The 26,636-nt window shown below is 31.7% G+C and overlaps 2 protein-coding genes across 3 annotated transcripts in view; both read left to right on the forward strand.

Annotated features, from left to right (window-relative positions):
• Positions 1-22,809, forward strand: part of LOC134714935 (trichohyalin-like) — a 39,727-nt gene extending 16,918 nt beyond the window's left edge. The window contains exons 5-8 of the mRNA XM_063576657.1: positions 6,521-6,867; positions 20,453-20,609; positions 21,568-21,833; positions 22,634-22,809. Coding sequence (XP_063432727.1) covers positions 6,521-6,867; positions 20,453-20,609; positions 21,568-21,833; positions 22,634-22,795 — 932 coding nt within the window. The 3' untranslated portion in view covers positions 22,796-22,809. The remainder of the gene's footprint in view (positions 1-6,520; positions 6,868-20,452; positions 20,610-21,567; positions 21,834-22,633) is intronic.
• A 1,289-nt stretch (positions 22,810-24,098) lies between these two features.
• LOC134714936 (TWiK family of potassium channels protein 7-like) overlaps positions 24,099-26,636 on the forward strand; it is a 39,359-nt gene continuing 36,821 nt past the window's right edge. The window contains exon 1 of one of the 2 annotated variants that reach the window (XM_063576659.1): positions 24,099-24,216. The gene's annotated coding sequence lies outside the window, so the exon portion shown is untranslated. The remainder of the gene's footprint in view (positions 24,217-26,636) is intronic. The other variant, XM_063576658.1, reaches the window with a different exon arrangement.

Genomic DNA, 26,636 nt, shown 5'->3' on the forward strand with positions numbered 1-26,636 from the left:
AACATTTGTGCTAAACATTTACGAAACGAACTTTGGACAGGATTCTTTTCATAATAAGAAATAACTATAAAAAAGGATTCTATATCAGATTGCTTTGTCAGATGTACGGCAAAAAAGAAAATCAGATAGAAGTATACAGGTGCATCTCCGTCCAACATAAGTTCTAAATTGCTTCATGTACTGTAAGAGGATAGACAACATTATTGACATGACAACATGTGAACCAACTATAAATTAAGTGAGGCGATGCTATAAATTGATAACAGTATTACCTTCAACAATGACAAATCCGATACCGTATCGTCAACAGGACTTTAAAAGGTCCCGACGTATTTTGATTTTTTTTTACATTCAGAAGATAATCATCTCTCAAATTTTAATTATAAGCAATACTTCTTGTTTTATAGTATAAAGGGCTGGTTTCATTTGTACAATTTAACTCATGCCATTATTGCCTCAATCGACCGAAAATGAGGTTGTAATATAATTGTTCATAGGAAGTACAGCAGCCGATATAAGAGAATAACATTGCACGATGTCTTTATCAATAGATAAGTTACATAACCTTTATTACGGCGTATACGTATGAATATTGGCGTACTTGTTTGTCTAGAAGTAGAGCTATATCTAAAGTGTGTCTCATTGGGGTCGAAGCGTGACTCGGTATTGCCGATTTTTTGTAAGAGTGACAAGTGAAAATCAAATTATTTTGTCGTGAAAACGGGAAATGAGGTCTAGCAGGACCAGGGAAATCACAAAAAAATGAGAATTGCTTACGTACTTAGTGTAAGCGGGATACGAGAATCTGACAAAACAATAAGAGGGATCCGGGATCGGAACCCCCAATGAAACCCCCTTGAAAACACTTTGCTCGTCTGTCCGATCGTTTAACTATACGACGAGTTTTAACGTGTTTACACTTTCTGATCTGTCTTTCTGCAATTAGTGTACATTTGCCGATACTTCAATTTTTATCTCTCAATACATTGAAGTACAATAGGGACATGCTTATACAAATAGGAAGACATAGTATGATTACCAATGAGGCAAATCTTAACCAGAGACCAAATGGCTAAACGACTATAGGACATCGAACGGCCTTCAACAATGAGTAAAACCCATACCGCATAGTAAACTATGAAAGGTCCCCTATATAGCTACATGACAAATGCAAAACAACTCAAACAGGAAACTTACGGCCTGATTTAAGTACAAAACAATGAACAAATTCAAATATGATGAACAATACCAAACAACACCATTTAATTACATTAAGCCCTTTTACCAGCATGTGAACGGGCGTTTTCTTCTTTTGGTCTATTACATCCAGTTTCATATACGTAAATAATAACTAACGTGTGACAATTCTGTATCTATTGGTTATATTTTGCTTAAATTCAAACCCAAAACAACACCAATATATTTTTTTGAAATCTTTTTAACGGATTTTTATTGACAGATTTTCTACATACACATACAATATTATATGTTTTTAAAAATATCACTTAAAATCGGCAATTTTTTTTATGTGCCAATTTCAAGTCAAGAAAAGGATGAGACACTCTCTTTGTTTATTATTTTATTTACGAATATGTGTGTTATACGAACTTGTCCACCAATGAGGGTCTCGCACATGCAGTCGGTTTTGTTATTTCATTGATAGTCTGTTTTATTTGGCCTTACAATGACAATTCTCCGTAAAATTTGGAGGCTGTCAAATGCAAAACAAACAAAAAAAGAAAAAAAAAGACACAAACTTAATAATTTTGATTCCGATGTTTTTCAATTCAAGATATTATTATATTTCGACTTCATAATCAATAAATGAAAATAACTGTTCTCGTCATGAAAAATATTGCACAGCTGTACAACACGCCGTAGTAATGACTTATGTGCATGGATTTCAACACCAGACCCGATTCGGCCATCATATTTTGTTAAATTTTTCTCATTAATCATGGGTTCATACGTTTACTCATTTCTTTAAGTTTCATTAAAATAATGTTTGGATGTCATAAATGTGCAATTAAATATTTGCCACTGAACGTTGAGCCGCTACCAATACTCATAATTAGCTATTGCAGGTCGTTATGTTACGAATTGTGTTATTGGTAAAATGTTTTTCAGTATGTTACAGTTTAAGCAACGAATAGTAAGATAGACCCAATTCCTTGCATTTCTTCTTTCTCTACGCTGAGCAGATTCCGCTCGGCCGTGCTGTTTTGGCAGTTATTCAGTGCCAGACTAAAAAGCTCCACAATTCTTTTCCCGTCTTTCCATGTTATACTGTCAGTACTCTCTTCTGTGTCTATTAACATTTCTTCAATTTCGCCATGCAAAATTGTATTTGAATTGATTTATTTTTGTACATCTCAAGTATTTCCTTTAATCTCACTGCTTTTCGGCGGATTTCTCCGTATTTTAGAAACGGCATGGCCACTTTTTTAGCAGGTACTTTTTTGAAATTCACACAATCGAAATTAATGACGTCAGTGAATATTCCGCGAAATATGACTTCTTTTAGAACGACTTCGCGAAATATTAACGTTTTTATTAGAAACATCGCGAAATTACAACGTCCTGGTTACTAACGTCGCGAAAACAACACGAACAGTTTTGTAAGCTGGTTCTCGGCTGACTACTACACTTCGTTCATAGACAGCCGGTGTGAGCCGATCTATTGTAGACTCTGATTAGTCGACCAATCAAATTACGTGTATTACACATCACTTCAGATTGTACACATGAAGTTTTATTTAATGCTACAATCCAAGAAATGTTATCGCAAATGAGAAGGATAAATCTTTTTTCCTTCCAAACATTCAATGGAACCTTTTTTCATAGGTTAAAATGTATTGTCAAAACCACAGCCTTCAGTTTAAAAGTTTCCATGTTGTATGACGTCACGTTGGTTTTGCGAAAATTGTTCATGAAGTTTAGCGGGATATTATTTTCATGTCAATTTATACCCTTTTTCGATATTTTTTCTTTATGTAATGCAATAGATTAATTAAATGTAGAATAGGGATGTATTTGACGCATTAATTAATGCTTTTCTGTGCAAAAGGAAACAAAATGTTCTGTTTGTTTACATGTTCTGATATTGTACGTTGCTATGTAACAAAGTATCGTCCAATCTCGTTCAAATCTCCAGGGCAAAATTTTGCCCTAAAAATCGGGTCATACCGGTTGTTTGAGTGAAGCGAATACAAGCGGATTCCAGTTTAACAGTTTTGAAAACGTTATTATCTGCCCCTGCTACTGTATCGTATTCCCTTAATACAGAGATTTTTGGTATAAAATTTGAAACATAGATGACTCACTTGCTTTTATATGATGTGCTAGTGTTTATTTTTTGCAAAAAGTTCTTAACAACCTGTAAATTCCAAAATACCTCGTGCTGAGTCACTAAAGTCGAACGCACCCTAAAAGGTGTACTTAATTTGGTCCATATTTTTATTTGTTCTAACCAATAACTACATTAATAATCTTGTTTTAAAGGAAATCAATGCTAGCACTGCATGCAATAATCCTATATCTATCGGTCATCAAATTGCCAAATAATATAGAACAAGGATAAAGGCTGTGGATTTTCAATAAAATTTCCTTATGTTTAACATTGAAGCAACACAAGGGTACATAATTATAAGGTTTATGTACCCTTCTGTAGCCATTTTTGTACGAACTTTTTAAACTTCAATTGTATCAAAACTACAGATATAATGAATAATAGAGATAGGCATTGTGTACATATTCCGAGGGGAAACTTGATGCAAAGCATTATTTTTTACTGTTCCATTGCATTTAATAGAAAAAGAGGACTTTGTGGCAAATAAATCAAGATTTTTATAGAAAATCCACAGCCTTTATCCTTGTACTCTCATATTTGGCAATTTGATGACTGATAGATATAGGATTATTGCATGCAGTGCTAGCATTGATTTCCTTAAAACAAGTTTATAAATGTTGTTATTGGTTAAAACAAATAGAAATATGTCCAAAATCAAGTACACCTTTTAGGGTGCGCTCGACATTAGTGACTCAGCACGAGGTGTTTTGGAATTTACAGGTTGCTTAGAACCTTTTGTAAAAAATAAACACTAGCACATCATAAAAAATCAAGTGAGTAATTTATGTTTCAAATTTTATAACAAAAATCTCTGTATTGAAGGCTGTGGATTTTCAATAAAAATCTTGATTTATTTGCCACAAAGTCCTCTTTTTCTATCCAATGCAATGAAACAGTAAAAAAAAATGCTTTGCATCAAGTTTCCCCTTGGAATATGTACTAAATGGCCTATCTCTATTATTCATTAAATCTGTAGTTTTGATACAATTGAGGTTTGAAAAATTCGTACAAAAATGGCTACAGAAGGGTACATAAACCTTAAGGTTCATCATAAGGAATTTAAAAAAATGGCCGTGTTTACCCCTCAAAATTTACTACGAGTACAGAGAAACTGGTACATCTAGGAAAGTTTTAAGGCATGGCAGGAACTAGATATATTAAAGTTATATGAAGTGTACGTTTCAGAAGATAAAAAACTTACCTGGATTTTGATGTCCAGTTTTTTCCAGTCTGCAGAAGATAGCAAAATAAACAAACACCCGAGTTTCATTTGATACGGTCCACTCATTTACACCGTTTAAATCACCTATTGTCTGCAGATGTCAATTGTCCATCTATTGTCCATTTAAATCAATACTACTCACAACATGTATTATATGAGGGGAGATTGTCAAACCTCTTTCCTGACTTAGTTTATTTTGGCACCTTCTGCAGGAACGAAAAAAACTGGAAAGCAAAATCTAGTAAAGTTTATAATTTTCTAAAACATAAAATGCAGTGACAATTTATATATCTAGTTCCTGCCATCCCTTAAAACTTTTGCAGATGTATAGGTTTGTCTGTACTCAGAGTAAAATTTGTGGTGTAAATACGGCCATATTAGCCAAAAGGTTATGATGAACCTTAAAACCAACTTATGAATATCCTAAAACTATCATAAGGTACCTCTCGTGTAGTCCTAACTCGACCATCTTAAGACATGTCGTTAGTCCTAAGATAGCTTCGTGAAACTGGCCAAAGACTAGTTTCTTCATTTAAAGGAATGAAGTGTGCGATTTTCACCCTACTTGTAAACATTTTACACGCTCGAGTTCTAATGTTTTAAAAGATAATTCTTGTTCAACATTTTTTGTTGAACTAGAACAACCCCATGTTGCCGCGCATTGTCAAATGCTATTTTCTTAAACTTGGCATTTTATTTTTTAATGTTTGACATATTTTTTTTAATCCCCGTGTGTACAAGGATGGGTTGTTATTTTATATTACATTTGGCTTTTTCAATATCGCATCCGTATCAACCCGAGACACCAATATAATCCCAAGAGCTCTGCTCGAGGTATTGTATTGGTTGAGGGTTGATATGGTGTGTGATATTGAAAAAGCCATATTATATACACTTTATTATATACATATACCTCAAGTAGATGTTTTTTTAAAGGTACAGATAAGGAGGTTTGAAATGACGTCATACAGATTATAGGTTGGACATGACGTCATACAAATTAGGGATTTGATAAACAACGATGACTGCAATCGATGACGTTACGTCATTCAGATTAAAGGTGTGATAAAGCTTTTGCAACCGTGCTGATATCGATATCATCACGGGTGACTGATACAGCACGCTTGCCATTGACTGTATTACGCATACAATTTATCTGTAATTACTACTAAGTATATAATAATATCAGATTATTACATGGCATTTTTCATATCGCATGTATTATCAGCCCTAGGTTTAAAATCAGCCCAAGAGCCGCATGGCTCGAGGGCTGATAATACATACGATATGAAAAATGACATGGTGTGATCTTTTTATCATATGCTTCAACAGTAAAGAAAAATAAACATATTAATGTATTGATCCTTTTACGTGTTTCTCGAAGTTTAAATAGTAAAAACGTTCACGGACGTCGGACCCAAAATTTGATACATTCGATATGAAATTTTTCTATCATATGCCTCAACAGAGAGAAAAAAAAACCAGTTTGATATAAACGAATCGACAAAAACATTGTTTGGATAAGTATTTCTTAAAGAAGCTTTCTAAATTATGTTTCAGAATTTTTTTTTTAAAAATGCATTTATTTAATAATTCTTTATTTTTTATTTTTTTAAATTTTATTATTTCTATTATTTTACATAATAATTGTGTTGTACACTACTTTGTAATGCTTTTCACTGAAAACGTAGCATAGAAGTGTATTTTCCGGAATTGGCCGAGTATCACCGGAATGCCATGTGATAACAATCGAAGCATGTGATAAACTTTTCATATCAGCCCGCTAAGCACCAATTTGAAAAATATGAAATTTACGTCAATTTAATGCTATTATCATACGGTAAAATTTATATGTTATTTAGTCTAAGTATATGATAAACGTATTTATAAAATGTTGTCAATGATGTGTCTTTTATTAATATTATTTCATCACTTTCTTCTTTTTTCAGCTCTAATATGCAAAACTAAACCAAAATGGCGTTATTCAAGTTCTGGAATCCCACCTAGCGATGTGTTTACGGCTACAGGAGATTCGACTCAGGCATGGCGAGCAAATGGTGGTCTTACAGTGGAACCATACCGTTTCCATACCAACACCAGGAACAAACACAAACAGATGATCAAAAAAATATTTTTTCAAGTTTCATTTCCAGAGCTTACTGAAGTGTTCGGAGTGAGGCTTATAGGAAGTAGCCAACCACGTAACTGGGGATGCATAACAAGATTTGCCATACTCTACAAAATGGCTCACCAGATGGAATGGGTATTCTACCGAGACAACTTTGGGGCAGCTAGGGCAAGTTTAATGCAATTTACAAAAAAATACTCTATACTATAATGAACATTATATAATTTGTTTTTGTAGATAAGCAGCATTTCGATAATGAATCATTTCGATTTAAGGTCAAGGCCTTACAGTAAAATGACTAAATCACAGATGTTCTTAAAATTTTGCATGCATACACATTTGGTTTGTTGAAATGTTTCTGAAAATAGAAAAAAAAAGTTAATGCATTTATCTTTCGTTTTTTAGCTCACCTGACACGAAAGGGCCAAGTGAGCTTTTCTCATCACTTGGCGTCTGTCGTTAACTTTAACAAAACTCTTCTCTGTATCTACTGGGCCAAATAACCAAACTTAGGGTGCTATAAACAGTTTCGTATAAAAAAAAAACTAGGGGTCATTCCCCGACTCAAAATAACCATGGAGGAAAACCCCTGTTTATTTACTCAATTGGCGAAAAAGTATCATGTTTTTCTGACGTAGTCAGTCGGTATAGTTTCGGTTTGTGCACTTTGAACTTAAGGACGCTTAACTATGGCAACATAATACGCATGCTCGAAAATCCTTTCTGTGATTGGACAAAATGCTGTCATGGCGGGTGATTTGGTTGTGTTTGTAAAACGTATCGTTAATTATATCGTGAGGGAAAGCAAGTGAAAAACTTTAAATATTTAAACTAGATCTTACAAAGATTAATATTTTTATTAAAATAATTGTTTCTATATATCTTTATTTCTCAACAAACCAAATTACAATGGTATAGAGATACACACACTAATTACATAGTGTATATGTACAGACTTACAAAAAAATATACGAAAGCAAGAGGAGGTACATATAAAATATTACGATATACATATTAAACTAAATGATATCAAGTACATGAATTACCCAGGAGAGCCTATCTGAATATTTACAAGTCTTATATATTTGCACAAGTTATTAAGATCAGAAAGATTTTTACTATTCATCAGCTCTTTAAATTTCAATGCATTTGGTTGATTTCTATATTTTTTTCTCAAAAACTGTTTACGATCATCATTGAATACAGAACACATAAAAATATAATGAAATTCATCTCCGATGTCGCCAGAATTACAAAGTAGGCATTTTCTATTTTCTCTTGTAACGTTTTGCCATCTACCAGTCTCAATAGGAAATATATGACTTCCTGTTCTCAATCTACATAATGTAATAATATTTCTATCATCTAAATTTTTTAAATAATATTCAAATTCACAGTTTTCTTTATACATACGGTAGTTTATAGCTTTTGGCGATTCTTACACGTTAGTGTGCCATTTCTGTTTAAATTGATCAACAAGATTTTGTTTAACAATAGTATAAAGCCATGTATCGTTTACAAAATATTGGGTATCCCACACAAATGATAAACCAGATTCATCAAGAATGGATTTAACATGTTTCAACCATGTAATATCATTTTTATATTTATACAATGAGTACTTGTATAGTATTGCAGGAAGTTTTTCTTGTTTTCCAGACAACAATTTATTCCAGTAGTTAATTATACGGAGTTTTATATCAATTTCCAAAGGATATCTGCCCAATTCTCCGTATATCATGAAATTAGGTGTAGAATTTTTAACCTTAAGCAAAAGTTTGCAGAATTTCATATGAACCCTTTCTATAACCGAATTATTACCAAAACCACAGACTTCACTCCCATAAATTAAAATAGGTTTAACAATCTTATCAAATAATTCAATTTGACATTCAATAGAAAGATTGTGCAATCTGCCTTTTTTGATAACGTCGTACATAGCACACATTGCTTTATTTGCTTGTGCTTTTTTAGCTTTTAAAAAACTTCGTTCTACTGAATAAGACACCTAGATAAGTAAACTCATTAACAATTTCTAGTACAATATCTTCATAATTAAACTTAATATTATTAGGTAGTCTACCTTTAGAGAAAATTACAATTTTACTTTTTTGTACATTCACTTTCAGTTTCCACAATTTACAGTATTCAGATAAAGTATCCAGTTGCTTTTGTAAGTCAACCTGAGACTCTGATAACAAGACTGTATCGTCTGCATATAATATAATAAAAAGTTTAAGATAACAATCTAGTTCAGTTTCTGATTCATCTGATAGAGATTTCAAACCATCTATGTTCTTTTCTATTAGAAAATCTTCTAGATCATTTACATATAAAGAAAAAAGTATAGGAGATAAATTTTCCCCTTGCCTAACACCAACATTACATGGGAAAAATTCAGAAAATTCATTACTATAAAAAATTCTAGATTTTATGTTACTGTACATATTTGTAATAGTATGAAACATTTTACCATTCACAGAGTATTTAAGTAATTTTGACCAAAGTCCTGCATGCCAAACAGTATCAAAGGCCTTTGCAAAATCAATAAAGGCACAATAAAGTTTTTTCTTTTTCTGTTTTAACAGTTCAAATTAGATGTAGTACAAAAATGCTATCGGTAGTAGAATATTTTTTCCTAAATCCAAACTGGTTTTCCTTAAGCAATAAGAAATTCTCTAAAAATGAGCTTACTCTAAGATTGAGTACTGAAGTAAAAAGTTTACCCAAGCAGCTTAAAATAGTGATGGGTCTATAATTTTGTGGATCACACTGATCTCCGTTATTCTTATAAAAAGGTATAATATTTCCAATAAGCCAGGATTCTGGTACATTTCCCGAACTAAATATAACATTAAAAAGTTTAACATAAACAGGCATAAAAATATTACATGTAGACTTTATATATTCATTTATAATTAAATCATCACCACATGCTTTTCCATTTTTTAGTTTTTTTATACATGTAAAAATTTCTACCTCAGTAATACTACTGTTAATAATTTCATTCAATTCTTGCAATTCTTCTGAAATAGGTATGTTTTCATCTTTAGAAGTTGAAGAATTAAGACTTTTAAAAAATTCGTAAAGAACATCAACAGAAATATTAGCTGTTTTTACCCTCCTGTTTGTATTCAAGATCTTCCAAAATTCCTTTGCATTGCTGTTTTTTAATGTGTTCATCTTCTGTCTGATTTCTTTTTTATGTTTTTTTATGGATCTATCAAGTTGTCTCTTATAATCTCTCTCTGAGTTTTTCATTTGTTTTCGATTATTTTCCGTCTTAATGGATTTATACCTTCTTTTTGCGATACGGAAACATTTTCTTGTTTTCCAGCATTCTTTGTTAAACCATGGCTTGTGTACCTTTTTATCGAAGTGTTTGTTCCCCCCTTTGTAATGAGATCCCAATACTTTTTCGGCTGATTCTAGAATAATAGCGTTCACCTGTTCAACCACTTTATTTATGTTTTCTTTAGCTAGTATGCTAGTTTCTAGCATGTCCAACTCTGATTCTAATTCGCTTAACTTATTTCTGTCAATGCTCTCAACGAATTCGTATTCTTTTTCAGTATCCCATTTATTTATCTTTTTTTACATTTTGATCAGCGCATGTTTCTACATTTATATTTTTATCTATAGCGCAAGTTTGTTTAAATAACATAGTCAACGATAAAGGCGAGTGAACATCAGAATATAATGACGAAAAATCATGAACAAGCATTTCATTAATACAGTATAACAATGGATATGTACAAATAAAATAATCGACAACACTTGACTGTCTACACGTAAACATGCCTTCTTTATCGCCATTTACTCTACCATTCAATATAAATAAATTATTATTTTTACACATATCAAGTAATTGGTTACCATATGAATTTTTTGTTACATCTTTACTACATCTCTTACGTAACATGTTAAACTGATTTAAACAACTAGCATAATCTACAACAACATTATCGGAATTATCATGATGACTTTCTGAAATCTCAAAAAAATCTGAATCAGTACTGGTTCTACTGTTAAATTCACCGGTGAGCATGATATATTTATAATTCAGAGAAAAATTTAGAAATTCCTGCTCAAGCTCGTTAATAGCATCTTGAGTTTTGTATATAGAGTTTTCGGGCGGAATATAAATACAGCCAATTAAAACATCTTCCTCAGTACCAAAAATTTCTGAAGATATTTTTAACCAAAGCACCAATTTACTTTCTGTTTCAATAAGATGTACTTGTTTTTCATATTTTTCTTTATAACCAAAAGCTATGCCACCAGATTTTACTTTTGACTTAGTTTTTCTATCTTTCATAATAAATTTATAACCCGCTATATCTATCATATCAAATTCATCTGTTTTTGACTCGGATAAACAAATAAAATCATGCTTATGAATAAGTTCAACAAATTCCGGATATTGCATCCTATTTTTTAAACCACAACAGTTTAATGATAACACATTACATATTACTTCGTTTACTTTGTTTTTTTTGTACATTTTTCATTGTCTCTCCGTGGGGATCCTAGTAACCTTTGGGCGTTGAAGAAGTGCGACGTCTCTTACTTGACTGTCGTTGTTCTGGGGTAGCGAAGTTCATCGGGCTATTCGGTGCCGGTACTGCATTGGAATTATCTACTGTTTGTGGAGTGTACATTTGTCCATTTACGTACAGAATGTCCCGCACTAGTCTTACGTGGCAGCCATCAGCTCTCTTCTGTTTCATTATTGGGTACAGACTTTTCTTTGCCTGTTCGATGGCATCAGGGAATTGTTGGTTTACTCCATATGGTTTTCCTTTCAGTCGGTATGTGTTTGATAATACTCTGGCCAGATCTTTGTAAAAAATAAATCGTGCGACGATCGGTCTAGGTCTTCCTCTCCTACCAGGCATAGCTCCGTGCCCGAATCTATGGACATTACCGAGTTCAACCCTGTGTGTGATACGAAGTTCGTTTAACATGAATTTTCGTATTACATCTTCTGTGTCTTCTTCTTGAATTTCATGTAGACCCGTGAAAACTAGATTGTTCTTCATCGATCTACATTGTAAATCTAATACTGTGTCTTTTAGCTCTTCGTTTTCCTCTCTAATGTCACTAAGCGTTGATTTTATTTCATGTCTAAGTTCGGTTGCTTGATCGTTTAAATCGTTTTTCACTTGAGTAACTGTTGTTTTAACGTATTTCACATCTTTTGTATTTTGTTCATGTTTCAGTTTAAAATCATCCACAAAGTCACTTATGCCTTGTAGATTCTTATTAGTTTCTGCATCAGTTTTATTGAGCTGTGTAAGATCTTTATTCAAGTTGAAATTGTCTGTTATAACTTTATTTATTTCACTGTCTTGGTTGTCACACCTTTTATTAAGGCTTTTAACATCTTTGTCTATTTTAGAAACTGTGCTTTTCACTTCGTGTAACTCAGAAACTAGGTTTGTTAATGTTCGATTTATTTGGTTGACCTGTTTCATTCCTTTTTCAATTGATGTCAGTCTATTGTTCATATCAAGCATTAATTGGTATAAATTTTCTAATGAAACAGTTTTATTTTCTTCACCGTATAGAACATCTCTACTCTGATTGAGTATATCAGATGTATTTTGAGATTCCATTTCAACCACTCGTGTAGAGCCTCAAAAATTAAACGTTGAAGTTTGAGTATAATTCATCTGTCATAACAAAAGCCCCGGGCGCTGGTATATAGTTGGAAAAGTAAAAAGTCTCTCGGGGTTTTACCTAATGATCTAACAAGTTTCAAAGTTTCAAAAAACACTAAATTACTAATACATCCTTAAGCTAGGCAAAGCTTACTTTGGGCGGACAGTCCCACATCACAATCTCAAATGTTATATTCTGAAGTTATTAAATTATCACAAGAAATTCAATCCAAAAATACAACTTATCTCAGGATCGATTTTTTATCCGTCTCCATCTTGCTTTCGTAATCTCTCTCCTCTTGACTGAGTTAAAAAGATTTCTCCAATAGCTCTTTGCATCAATGACAGCTGTTTCAGTATTCGGGACAATTATATAATTCAGTTAATGTAAACTTTGTTGTACTTACGTAAATGAATTTTAGAACTCACCTACGCATGTGAGATTTCGGGGTTTTAGTGTATGTAAACAGAAAGACAAGAGGTCCTGCACCATTAAGGGCATATCCAACAGTTTATTTCTGACGGTGAGAATTTTTTCTCTTTAAGATATTTTATTCTTTAATTGACAGAGAATCAAATTTTGCCAAAAAATATATATGTTGTCGATTTCGTTTTTGCAAAAAATGCTGCTGAAAATAGTACATTTTTGCAATTTTGGAGTAAAAAACGTTTTTTATAAAAAAAAATTGAATATGATTTTTTAATCAACATATACTTATATAATTGGGCTCAAATTGAAGAAAAATAATTCAAGATGGTAAGAAAAATCGAGCTTTACCATTTAAAGCATTAAAACTTGCTCAAATAAAGCCAAAAACGTCTTGGTGGACCCAAACAACGGCAAGAAATGAACATTTGAAATGGGCATTTTTGATTTTTTTAAATATTTCTAACGGTGTCGATTTGGCCAAAACGATATGTTATTCTTTGAAAAAAATGGAACGTCATAACGTTTTGAAAAATATTTGTCACTATACTCGTTTTTGAGAACAATCGAGAAATATAACATTGTTTACTCAATCCCTTCCGTAAGCCTCACAAATTGCGCCAAATATTAAGACGTTTCGGGAGGTGACGTTATATTTCCCCGCTAATTTTGCAAAGGCAGTGCGACGGTGTTGCAGACAAATGTATTTTCACACTGTGACTTTTTTGGATAGTTGTCTGGATAGTACTCTTATCGCATCTTCTTATTTATAATGGACCAGTATCTATACGAAATGATAATTCATTTACCTTTAATATTGTGTTCGTCAAAATTGTAAAACACGGTTGTGAAACATGCAAACCATTAACCCGAATAATTCTGTTGTTATATTCCGCTGATCTACGATTACTACCTTGCAAGTAGGAGAGATCGATTACGGGGAGTGACTGAATTATTCGGGTAAGCAAGCCATTAAATAACAAACTATTAAAATAGTCCCCTCCCCGACTCTGGTGCACGGTATTTCATCCCTCTTTTAGAACAAACGAATTACACGTTAGAAATTCGTTTGTGTGTGTCGATCTATAGTACAAAGCAGGCCGGGTTAATTTTCATATTATATTTACATTTGATGTTTTTGTTCTAATTATTCATTTAATATGCCACTTGACTTCCGTCATCCATGATCATTATTTATTTCATCCATAATCATTATTTATTTTACCGTTATTTTACAAAGAAGTGTTTTTCTTTCACTGATTTATATTACACTGTCTATATAATTTCACATATCGAAATCAATAAAGAGCACGTGAAATTTTGCAACCAAACACTTGTCTAAAATCTCACCGACTCCGTATTATATATTCATGTTGCAGTTTTTGATTTTTTCTTTACAGGTTTCTAGCTATAACAAAAATATGTATGTTGACTCTTAGTGTTTTGAAATATATGTGTCGTTGGGTTCGTTTAGCTACTCGGATGTATAAATTTGCAGCCTCGTTTAATTGAAATAAAAATTTCGTAATATCAGATGCATAGAGTAAGGAGAGTTTCGCGCTATCTATACGTTAAAATAAGTCTAAATAAATGGTTGAAGGGATTTATACGAACTTCGAATTAAATCTCTAAAAACCAACAAAGGTCACATGAATCTTCAAATAAGTCGCATCTGTTGCGCCTTTTGCAATTGAAGATGAAAAAAACACTTGGATTAACAAAACAGATAAGTAAGACATTAACTTGAAAATAAACGAAACGGCCGAAAAATGTTGAATATTAATATAAATTGTGGCCATTTTTTCGATTGTTTTTGCTTTTATAACATATTTACAATATATAAGTATTTGAAATTGACACAGTAATTTTTCCACCTAAACGAGCCTGACTGTCGTGGTTTTACGCTTCAATATATGAGTTATTGCATATTTACACAATGGAACTTGTTTTCTGTTGCTGCCCTCTACATATTTTGGCTGCATACAATGTAACCACTGATGTAGACTACTATATTATTTTTGATTATTCAAACAAATGAATTCAAAGAGAAAGATGCGGAAAGAAATTCTAAAATTTTCTTTTAGAAATAAGATATAAAATAAAAATAAAAATACCAAAACTGGAATACTGTTTGAGACCATTATCCGTTGGAAACTAATGATTATGCATCAGTATATGAAACTGATGAATTGATTGCTCCCGTGCTCTAGTGCCAAAAATATCACCCATATTTACGACGAGGCGAGAGTGGATCTGAAGTAAACGATTGATACATTATCAAAATATAAAGAGTGTACTAGCGGTAAAACGTATATATTACAATGTTTTCCTATTTCAATATTTTTTTATTACTGTGTCATCTTTTGTTTTACATTGTTTACCGGTTAAAGGTCGTATTCATTTAAAGAGCAACTGCATATCATATATTAGCACTTCAACGCAAAGCTAGATGCATGATACGGCCGTGTTTTATTCAAAGTTTCTCAAGAAACCCTTTTTTTCCATCTTTCTCAAGTAAAACCAAACTTTGAGTTTTCTATCCTGAATAACAAAATCTCTGAAAAGTTTGGTAAAGAACAAATTACAATTTGTGTTGCATTCTAATGAAATAATAAGTCAATACTCCTTTGCTCTCGTTTTTTTCTACTGTATTGAAGATGATTTTAATAAAACGGAAACTTAAGTGAGTATAGTTTAGTATTATCAAGATAATTGCAGGTCTTTTATAATAGACAAAGAGGACAAAATATCTTTTAAATTTTGAGTTCTAGTTCTGTTAATATTCTGAGTTTTTTGCCGATTCCCGACGTGCCTTTTCCTTTGAGGAAAGAAACCGCCATTTCCAGACGGCTATTATGACGTCGTTGAAACACCGTGAAAGTACGGGAAACAATAGTCGACGGTTACGTTTGTTATTACCTCCCCTGAAACTGTTGGATATGCCCTCAAGTCATTGTGCTTCTGAAGGTTTTCGAAATGATAGTTTTAAACATATACTCAAATTTAAATGCGTCGGATATCTTTTTTCAAGATAGTTCTTGTTTCGTATTTGATTGTAAAAAATGGTTAATTAGCTTTCAATTAAAACATGTTTCACTTATGCATGGTCCCTCAAATTGTGACGTCATAGAAAAAAACTGTTGATTGCAATTTTAACCATTTCTTTGAAATTTTAGTAATCTTTTGAAAAAAATCTTCTCCTCTGAAACTACTGGGAGTAATTTACCCAAACTTAGCCAAAATCATCATTTGGGGTATCTTGTTTAAAAAGTGTGTCCGATGACCTTACCAACCAACTAAGATGATCGCCATAGCTAATAATAGTACATAGGGGTAAAAGGTAGATTTTGACTTATATCTCTGAAACCAAAGCTTTAAGAGTAAATCTGACGTGGGTTAATTAGACAATATACGTATAGTGTCTTGAAATATGAAATTTATTTATATGAATAGAAACGGGGGAAATGCGAGGTTCTACCGAGCATTTTCCCGTTTCGTGCCGAATACAAAAAAAATCATATTTCAAGACACTATACGTATATTGTTTTTATACTGAAATCGATAAAAAATAAAAATAAAAAAAATGGAATATCTAGACGAGTCCGTTAGATTTTTGATTTTGATTTTAAACATATTTTATTCATTAAGATATGAAAAGGATTGAGCAACAGGCACAGCCTATAAAAGCTCTCTCCATAATACATGTACAAGGTATGATTCAATTACAACAACTGTATTTAAAATAATGCAATTTAGTGGAACATGCATGCTACTTGTGAGCACACACGAGCAAAATATGTTAACAGTGTTACTTAATAAATGCAAAGTATAAATAAATATATAGGCAATTAATCATCAGTTATTTAAATTACCTTGAAACATGAAAATATCCTTTATAAGTCATTAGAAATATATATATGGCTTGGAAGAGACACTAAGCTTGCTTAGTGGAATAAATGAAAAAAAATAAAAAAATAAAAAATAAAACTAGATGAAACAAAAATTAAGTAAGTTTCAAACAAAACGTTGAGTGTCACTGATATATTTCTGAACAGATTTAAAAATAGCAATATTCATATCATATGATAATAATCTGTTTCCAAAAAGTAGTAATTCAATATTTATGTCAACATTATCAACAATGGAGTAAATGGAATCAAGAAGGATCTGTCTTACATCATTATACTTAGGGCAAATAAAAAAGAAATGTTTGTTATCCTCAACAGGATGGTTACAGTTTGTGCAAAAAGTGTTCTCAGATAAGAACTGATTAAATAAATGAGATTTAAGGCCACAATCATCATTTGGGGTATCTTGTTTAAAAAGTGTGTCCGATGACCTTACCAACCAACTAAGATGATCCCCATAGCTAATAATAGTACATAGGGGTAAAAGGTAGATTTTGACTTATATCTCTGAAACCAAAGCTTTTAGAGTAAATCTGACGTAGGTTAATTAGACAATATACGTATAGTGTCTTGAAATATGAAATTTATTTATATGAATAGAAACGGGGGAAATGCGAGGTTCTACCGAGCATTTTCCCGTTTCGTGCCGAATACAAAAAAAAATCATATTTCAAGACACTATACGTATATTGTTTTTATACTGAAATCGATAAAAAAAATAAAAATAAAAATAAAAAAAATGGAATATCTAGACGAGTCCGTTAGATGACAATGAACAGATATTCAGAACGTTGAGCTATACCAATTGTTCATTGACGTAAAAACTGTCAGACGACTTCTCATATGATTTTTTATAGGAGTTATTGCCCTTAATGTTAAGATAATTTGACGATTGTATTGCACATATATTGATTCTCGATTATGGCAGACTTTTAGGCAGTAAGATCAAAAGGAAAATATACGAATTAGGCCACACTTAAAAAATATTTTGATTTGCCCAAACCTTACCCAAAGTTGAGACAGTGGGTAGGTAGGTAGGCATTTTCTTTTTTTTATTCAAAAAATGTATTAAAGTATCAGATGTTTATAAGTCTTCATGCCTATTTGTTTAAAAAAAAAAATCTTCTTCAAATCAGGACAATAAAAGAATTTGAGTAGGCAGCTTTTTTCTGGGTAGGTAGCGTTTGGGCAAACAAACCTATTTTTTATTATGGCCTTACCGATAAAGCTTTATGCTATGCTAGCACGTTAATGTTCCATTTGCTGTAGAGTAATACTCTGCTTTATCGGGTCAATAAAATTCATATCGGGTGAGGCGAAGCCAAACCCGATATGAATTTTATTGACCCGATAAATTCCGTATTAGGACAATTGAACACTGTGTAACGAATTTATCCTGATTTTGTTATATTACATATTATTATATTTAAATTCATTATAATGACAACATCAACCAAATATATTTTAGATATTTATTATATAATAATCTAAAACTGTGAAAAATTTAAATATTAGGACTATGAAGCAACTCATTTAAAAAAAAATTATTAGGTCAATGGTAGAAGGGAGATAATCCCAATTGACGTAATAAAAAAGGGAGATAATTCATATTGACGTAATAAAAAAATGTACTGAAATTTATTAGGACAATATCAGCCAATCAAATTGCGAGAAAATTACTCTAAATCAGGATAATGTAAAATATTAGCTTCTTGACATTATATGAAGGCTTTTTGATCTCGTTCGCTACACTCACTCGACAAAAAGCTTCATATTATGTCTCGCAGCTGATATTTTACGATATCAACATGCAGATAACCTGATAATCGGTACTTATCGGTAATTCGTATATTTTTCCTTTGATCTTACTGCCTAATATTTTCGAGTATCAACGTACTGGCTGTATCACTGAAAATATTAGGCAATACATTGTGTGACGTCATAATTACCTAACGGGCTCGTCTAGATATTCCACATGATATACTAGTAGTCAGTATCAATAACGAAACTACCTATTATTCTATTTGTACTACTCTACAACAAATGGAAGTTTTTAACGACCTTGATTGGTTATGCAGTCCTTGTACGGTCGGCCCTGAGTTGCGCCTTTTGGGGCATTTTTAAAATAATTTATGTTTTACCATATGGTAAAGTACAACACCCGTTTTTACTTGTCCCTTTTTTTTTAATTACTTGTATATTTTGTATTTATTTGTTCTTGTAGTTAAAGATAACTTTTATTTAGATCACCTTGCCCACATGACCAAGTGAGATGTTTTCTTCACTTTGCGTGTTTCTTCTTTCCTCGTCGTCCGTTAACTTTTTCAAAAAGCTTCTCCTCTGAAAATACTAGGCTAAATCTAACCAAACTTAATCACAATCATCTTGGGGGTATCTAGTTTGAAAAATGTGTCTGATGACCCCGTTCGTCAATATTGCCGACATGACTAGAATATATAAGAACATAGGGGTTAAAGGCAAGTTTTATCAGAATATCTGACAATGAACAGATATTCAGAACGTCGAGCTATACCAATTGTTCATAGACGTTAACACTGTCAGACGACTTCTCATATGATTTTTGTCGAGCCTTCGAATTTAGTCGAAAAAGCGAGACTAAGCGATCCTACATTCCGGCGTCGTCGGCGGCGTCAACAAATATTCACTCTGTGGTTAAAGTTTTTGAAATTTTAATAACTTTCTTAAACTATACTGGATTTCTACCAAACTTTGACTTTGTTTATGATCATAAGATAGTATCCAGAAGTAAATTTTGTAAAAATAAAATTCCATTTTTTCCATATTTTACTATAAATGAACTTAGTTTTTTTCTGCGGGGAAACAAAACATTCACTCTGTGGTTAAAGTTTTTAGAATTTTAATAACTTTCTCCAACTATCCTGGGTTTGTACCAAACTTGGACAGAAGCTTGTTTATGATCATAAGATAGTATCCAGAAGTAAATTTGGTAACTTGGACAGAAGCTTGTTCATGATCATAAGATAGTATCCAGAAGTAAATTTTGTAAATAAATAAATCCATTTTTTTCATATTTTACTTTTAAATGGACTTAATTTTTCTGCGGGGAACCTTTACGTTCACTCTGTGGTTAAAGTTTTTTTAAAATTTTAATAACTTTCTTAAACTATCAACTTGGACAGAAGCTTATTTATGATCATAAGATTGTATCCAGAAGTAAAGTTTGTAAAAAGATTACTCCGTTTTTTCTGTAATTTATTTTTAAATGGACTTAGATTTTCTTACATTCATTCGCCGCGATATAGCCTTTTTGTGCTAATGCGGCGTAAAGCAACCAACAATCAATCAATCAATCAATCTTACAATCATAAAATAGTAACACTAACAGGAGGAATATTTTTATTGATTTTTTTCCTCAATATTGTTGAGCCTGCGATTTACAGCAAAAATAGGCGAGACACTGGGTTCCGAGGAACCCTTACAAATTTTTTATAGGAGTTATTGCCCTTAATGTCAAGATAATTTGACGATTGTATTGCATATATATTGATTCTCGATTATGGCAGACTTTTGATGCTTCGGTTGTGATTTAGATTTAGTATTGCATACAAAATTCAAACGGAGTCATTTTAAATAAACACGGGGTACATAAACCTAATATAAGTTGATACATGTAAACATTTTCTAGAAGTTTTTTACCAATAATTAATTCATTTGAATAAACAAACGACAGTATTGATTAAAAACAATAAAATCATGAATCCAATATATTTCAGGTGTTTGATATGGGTGCGCAACCGAAGGATGCATGTTCAAAACCGATGACATTTAGTCTACCTGTACCCCTTAGAACAACCGACATCCGTATATATCCAGATCAATGGTCAGGCGCACCGCTTCTCCACGTCAACTTTTTAACTTGTCGTTTAGAAGGTAATATTTTATATATTATTTTTTATTCAAATAGAAAATTTTGTCAAGAAAATAAGAAAATTATTTACTCAAAAGACTTTTACAACACTATAAAGTTACAAAAAGAAGCATTCAATACTTATAATTACATTTTTTAGCTAGGATCATGAAAACACGATTTACATCAAATGTTTATGTAATTTACCTGAGCACTTTATAATGGAACCTTGTGTCATCATGAATGAGAAGTTTTATTGTGTAATGTAATTGTTTAAGGAATAACACGTGAAGTGCAGTTAGCCAATCAGAATAACATAGTATAATGAAACATTCATCCAATGTAATTATAGGTTTGTAAAAGCGTTGACCGTGCGCACATTTTTAGAATGAAGCGCACAAAATGTACTTCGGCAAACGCTTTTACACCCCAATAAAGTTACTAAAGGAAGCATTCAATGCTTAATTACATTTTTAGCTAGGATCATGAAAATCATTTTTATCATTTTTGTATTTAATTCACCTATGCACTTTATTGTGGGACCTCGTGTTATCATGAATAATAAGTTTTATGGTGTTATGCAATTTCTGAAGGAATAACAAGTGATGTGCAGTTATCCAATTAGAATAACGTATTATACTGAAACATACATCTGATGTAGTAATTCTCCTAACCCAACCTTACAGCATGCTTTTGTAATGAGTTTTTTTTCTTCACCTGGGATTATTTTACTAAGAAGTTGATAGGGATGTCTGATCATGAAAATATTTTTGATTTTATTGTTTTAAATCCCCTTAATTGATGATATATCTAATTTTTACAAAAAAATCTAAATCAGTTGTTATCAGTAAAAGATTTTATAAACTGCATGTTAATATGTATGAAATGAAAGTAACACCAATATACAAGTCACAGTTATTAGTTTACACGTGACTTTTATAAGACAAATTATTTGAATTTTTGTTTATATTTTTATTTCAGGACAAACTTGCATAGCACCACTACTAACTGGCGGAGGTAAGCTACAGCGCCTACAATTCGACAATATGGATGAACGATTCCTAGATAAAAACAGCGTGTTCTATATAACCATCACTTTCAAGAAACATGCCGTATATAGAATTAAAGCGGTGCAGTTTTCAATGGGACCAAAAGAAAATTCTATTAATAAGTTTGTCTTGCAGTATCTTACTAATACGGAAAAAGAAAAATGGAATTCTGTCAGTGACAAAGATGGTGAAATTATGGTAAGCGTTTAACAATGCCATGTGATAAATAAAAATCATTGAAAGGTTAAAGTTCAAAATTAATTGAACGTTGGTTCGATCAAATCCCAAATCAATACTATTTATAGGTCAACCATATATTTAGTATTACTCATGTGTACATTTCTGTTTTAACGATATGAAAGTTTAAGGTTAGCGCAGAGTAAATTTTAGCTCACATTGCCATGGTGTTTTTTTTATCTAATTTAAAAATATTCAACGGTGAATTTTCAAAAAAATTGGTGATAATAATCTTTATACGTAATCAAACCTAATATCATTTAAAAAAAATTTTAGTTCATGAATTCGATTTATAGTTTAATCAGTCTGAATAATAAAAATCAGTCGAAAAAGCATCTTTTCCTGATATGTCACTGTTTGACGTCGCGAAAAAAATATTATATGTATATATTACGATAGCAACATCATTACCTCCCATGTTTAATTTTATCGTGTGCCCTTAACTGATTTTATAATGAGCTTATCTGCTTTTCTGTGAAACTGCACACAGATACACGAAACTAATTTAATGTTGTTTGTTTGTTTTCCTTAAATTTGAATGCATGTAATAACTACTACTATAAAAGATAGAGCGAACCTCAAAACAAAAATGTTCAAAAGAATTATATCATCTATGAATTTGATATTACCGAAATATATTTGGCAAAATATAATTCATAAAAGGTTTAAAAACATCGTTGAAAATTAGTATTGATTGATGTAAACGAAAATGAAAGGCTTTTTAACAATTTGGTTAACTTGGCCATTTGTATCTATTGTAGATGTTTTCCACAGATACCATCGTGAAGAAGAGCTATCCAACAACAGTTTTCTTCAGCAAACCTGTAATAGCTAAATCAATGAGGATTTACCCCGAGACATGGCGAGGATTAAGTCCCATGATCAAAGTAGAATTTCTAGGTTGTACTTTGAAAAATTATTAAAAGATACCAGAGACTTTTTGTATTACATTTCTTTATTTAAAACACTTTTTTGCATAGCAGTGAAGACAAAATGAATTATAAGAACAGAAACTATCAAAATTAAAAACCAATTGTTTAGAACAATTGAAAGTCTTTCCACCAAAACAATGTATTTTAATATAAAAGTTGTGAAACTAAGTTTAAAATAACATTTCAATCGTCAAATGATACTAAGCTTATAGTACGCTGATTCCAAAAATATATAGTTTCTATACAATATTTTTTTAAATAAGGGAGATAATTTCTTACTTTCGGTTTGATAAATGCTTTTTCCGATTATATTTAAACTTTTACTTGACACTGATTCCAAAAATATCTGGTTCTATATACTTTTATATAAATAAAGTACAATAAATATCTTTTTCCGGTTTACATGAGGTCACTTCCGGTTGTTTTTTCAAGGTTAAATGGTTTGATACCATTTGCCAAAAGTCTCATGGCTTTTTCATGTATACATATGAAGTAAAAACAAAGGTCAAAATCTAGAACGTCACCCTAATATCCTAATACTTGACTTGATAAGTGTCGGACTTATGGGTTGTCGGAGTATTGGGCTGTCGGAGCAATGGGTTGTCGGACTATTGGGTTGTCGGACTAATGGGTTGTCGGACCAATGGGCTGTCGGACTAATGGGCTGTCGGAATAATGGCGTGTAACCGATAATTCATCGCATCTATAGTTAAAATGGATCGCTTTCAATAATCGATATTCTATATTATGTTGCTTTTATAACACTTATTTGAACTTTAATGCTATGTTTGTACATAATAAAGACATTTCACAATGAAAATATGTAAAAACTTTCCTTCAAATCAATCTATTTGGTATTTTCAAAACGTTAACAAATACAGTTTTCCCATGATACTGTATTCTACAATAGACATACCCGCAAAAAATGAACTAGCGGGATTCGCACTTTATATACACTGATCGAGACGGATGTGAATTTATGACAAGTTTACTTCCACTCGTTACACATATGCAAAAGCTATGATATGAATACTAAGTGAATGAAATATACAAGAAGCATCATTGTCTCTCTTTTTTAAATATAAATAGTTACAAAAACCGTAAATGTTACATCAGAAGCCGTAAATGTTACATCAGAAGCCATAAATGTACCTTTAAGCAAAGTAAATATATATCAGTATGAAGATCAATAGCTCCATTAAATCGCGTACCATTTTCTAACATGTTAATAAATATACCCATGTTTGAATAAAATAAAAATGATACACTATGGTATATCATTGATCGTTGGTACCTAGGTGACAGAGCAAACATTTTAAATGTAAATCAATAAAGCTGCTGCAGCATAATTTTATACCAGGACAACCCACTTTCAACGTGTCCTAAAATTTGTTTCAAGGAAATTTCACAAGGTAGGTTTTATGAATATCTCCGTAAATGTCATGGATTGAAAAAAGAAACGTTTTGTTTTTTATGTAAGACTATTCTATTGTGTTGCAGACAAAAACAAATGTATTTGTTTGCTTTTTAAACATGTACAAACTAAGAAGTGTTATTGCATGAATATATGTTAAATAAATTTTCGGTTTTAACGCCATCGGTATTAGTCAACGTGAAAAATATCACGAGAGGTTAATATAAAAAGATTTCGAGCAGCGCCCGTGTACATAAATATAGATATGACAAGGCTAGTATCAACGTCAATGACGTAGATTTATGACATCAAGTTAATAACCTTTATTGAATATTTCGTGTATGTCTCTCGTGATGCACGTATACAAAAGATATTTGAAAATCTGAAGCTTATTAAAATAAAGAGCTTATTTTTTTTTATTTCAAAACATTTGATGGGATCGGGATCAATATACCTGTATTTATGTACATCAGACCGTACAACATTTGTACACTAGTTACCGGAATTTTAGATACACCATTTACCAGGCACTTCATTTCTAAGAAACAGGCTATATATGCCCTCAATTTTAGAATTAATTAAAAAAAAATGTAGTATTCAATATTAATTTTGTATTTTCTACATGAATCACCAGTCCTTAAACATGTTAACCATTCATCTGATTCATAAAACTACAAAAATATATGCTACAAAAGTTAAGATTTACACCAGACTAAGTGCGTAGGAACTATTATCTTGAATATGTACTACTTGTCGTTGTATTCTTTTTAAGGCTGGGCCCGATTAGGTAGTTTTACATCTTTTAAAAAAAGTCTATCCATTATTTTTGTAAAGTATTCCGCTTAAGCCGATGCAAGTTGTCGTCTTAAACTTGCACTGAGGTAAAAGTTTTATTTTTGTTACGTGTTGAAGGCCTTACTGTGACCTTTAAGACGAACAATAGTAATAAATATTATTCCTGACTTGGTACAGGCATTTTCAAATGTAGAAAATGGTGGATTGAACCTGGTTTTATAGCGCTAAACCTCTCACTTTTACAACAGTCTCATCAAATTCCGTTATATTTTTTCGTGATTATAAACAAACACATAACAAAAGAGTGTAGTCAAAGTCGGCAAGGGAACAGCGCTATGTATAAGGAAGATTGGTATTTCTTCTACTTGGTCGATACCTCTGCTGGTGGACTGTCAGTTCTTGACGGTATCACCAGCCTAGTAGTCAGTACTTCGTTACTGACATGAACATTAACGGCCAGATATATGAAATTCACTCTCGGTCGTTGGCCTCAGTAAATATCTTATCTTTGGGGTTAATAAATGATTTAATCGCTATTTTGTGCATTTTCCTTTGATTTTTTTTGTGACAATTTTTCATATCATGCTACTCGTTTGAGATGGAAAATTATCGCTAGAAACTAGAAACTGATAATACATGCGATATGAAAAATGACATGTCATAATCTTTTTTATCATATGCTTCAACAGTAGAGAAACTAAATACCTCATAAAAGGTCATTTACCAAAATATTTGAAGATTCTTAATTTTCTTTTTTTGTTATGAGACCCAATAATACCAATGCAAATATAAGGTAAAAGTCCGAGTCAGTCTTTTCCTGCCATATTTTAAATCTCAAATATCTCGAAAAGGAGGTCCATAACCTATCAATATTTTTAGCTTATTTTTATCCTTAAATGATGCTCTACCAGCTTATAGTATAAAATTTAACTTCTTAATTTAATAATTTTCACCTAACCTCACCTAAGTACATCCTTAAGGTCATACGATACAGTTTTGATCCTGTATTTACAAGTTCATGAGCATTTGCATATAGGGACGTTGCGCACGATATTGGTGTCAATTCCGAAATATGGATTAGAAGGCGGATTATTCAAAATCTAGCTCTTATCATAAACAATAAATAGCCATCTTATGCATATCATTCGAAAGGAGATAAACCATAGAAACCAAAAACATAGATGATTTTGTGCTTCGGATATTTTCTAATGAAAAACTTTGATTTTTCGATACCTACAACGTTATTTTAAGGGTGTCCCGCTGTTACAATTTTGTTTTATGTGCGTCTTTGAAATCCCAGTACGGATTCATTAGTAAGTAGAATGATTTAAAATTTTACAAATATAGTGTTTACATTATACGTTATTTGAAGTAGAAGACGTTTTTAACCGTAAGAGAAGGAAGATTGTCAGAAGAGTTTAAATAAAAAAGAGAAAAAATGTCCCAATTAGCTGCTCATCCAATAAAAAAACTTTCTGTCTTCAATTTTTTAAAAGATATAACGGACGAAAATGGATTTTGATAATATCAGAAAAATTGTACATATCCCGAAGAAGCTATCTGAAGTCATCATTATGTAACTGCGGTCTTATTTTAAAAACATAGTCATTTTTCCCATTTCCA

Source organism: Mytilus trossulus, chromosome 4 (genome assembly GCF_036588685.1).
Source record: "Mytilus trossulus isolate FHL-02 chromosome 4, PNRI_Mtr1.1.1.hap1, whole genome shotgun sequence".
Classification (NCBI taxonomy): domain Eukaryota; kingdom Metazoa; phylum Mollusca; class Bivalvia; order Mytilida; family Mytilidae; genus Mytilus; species Mytilus trossulus.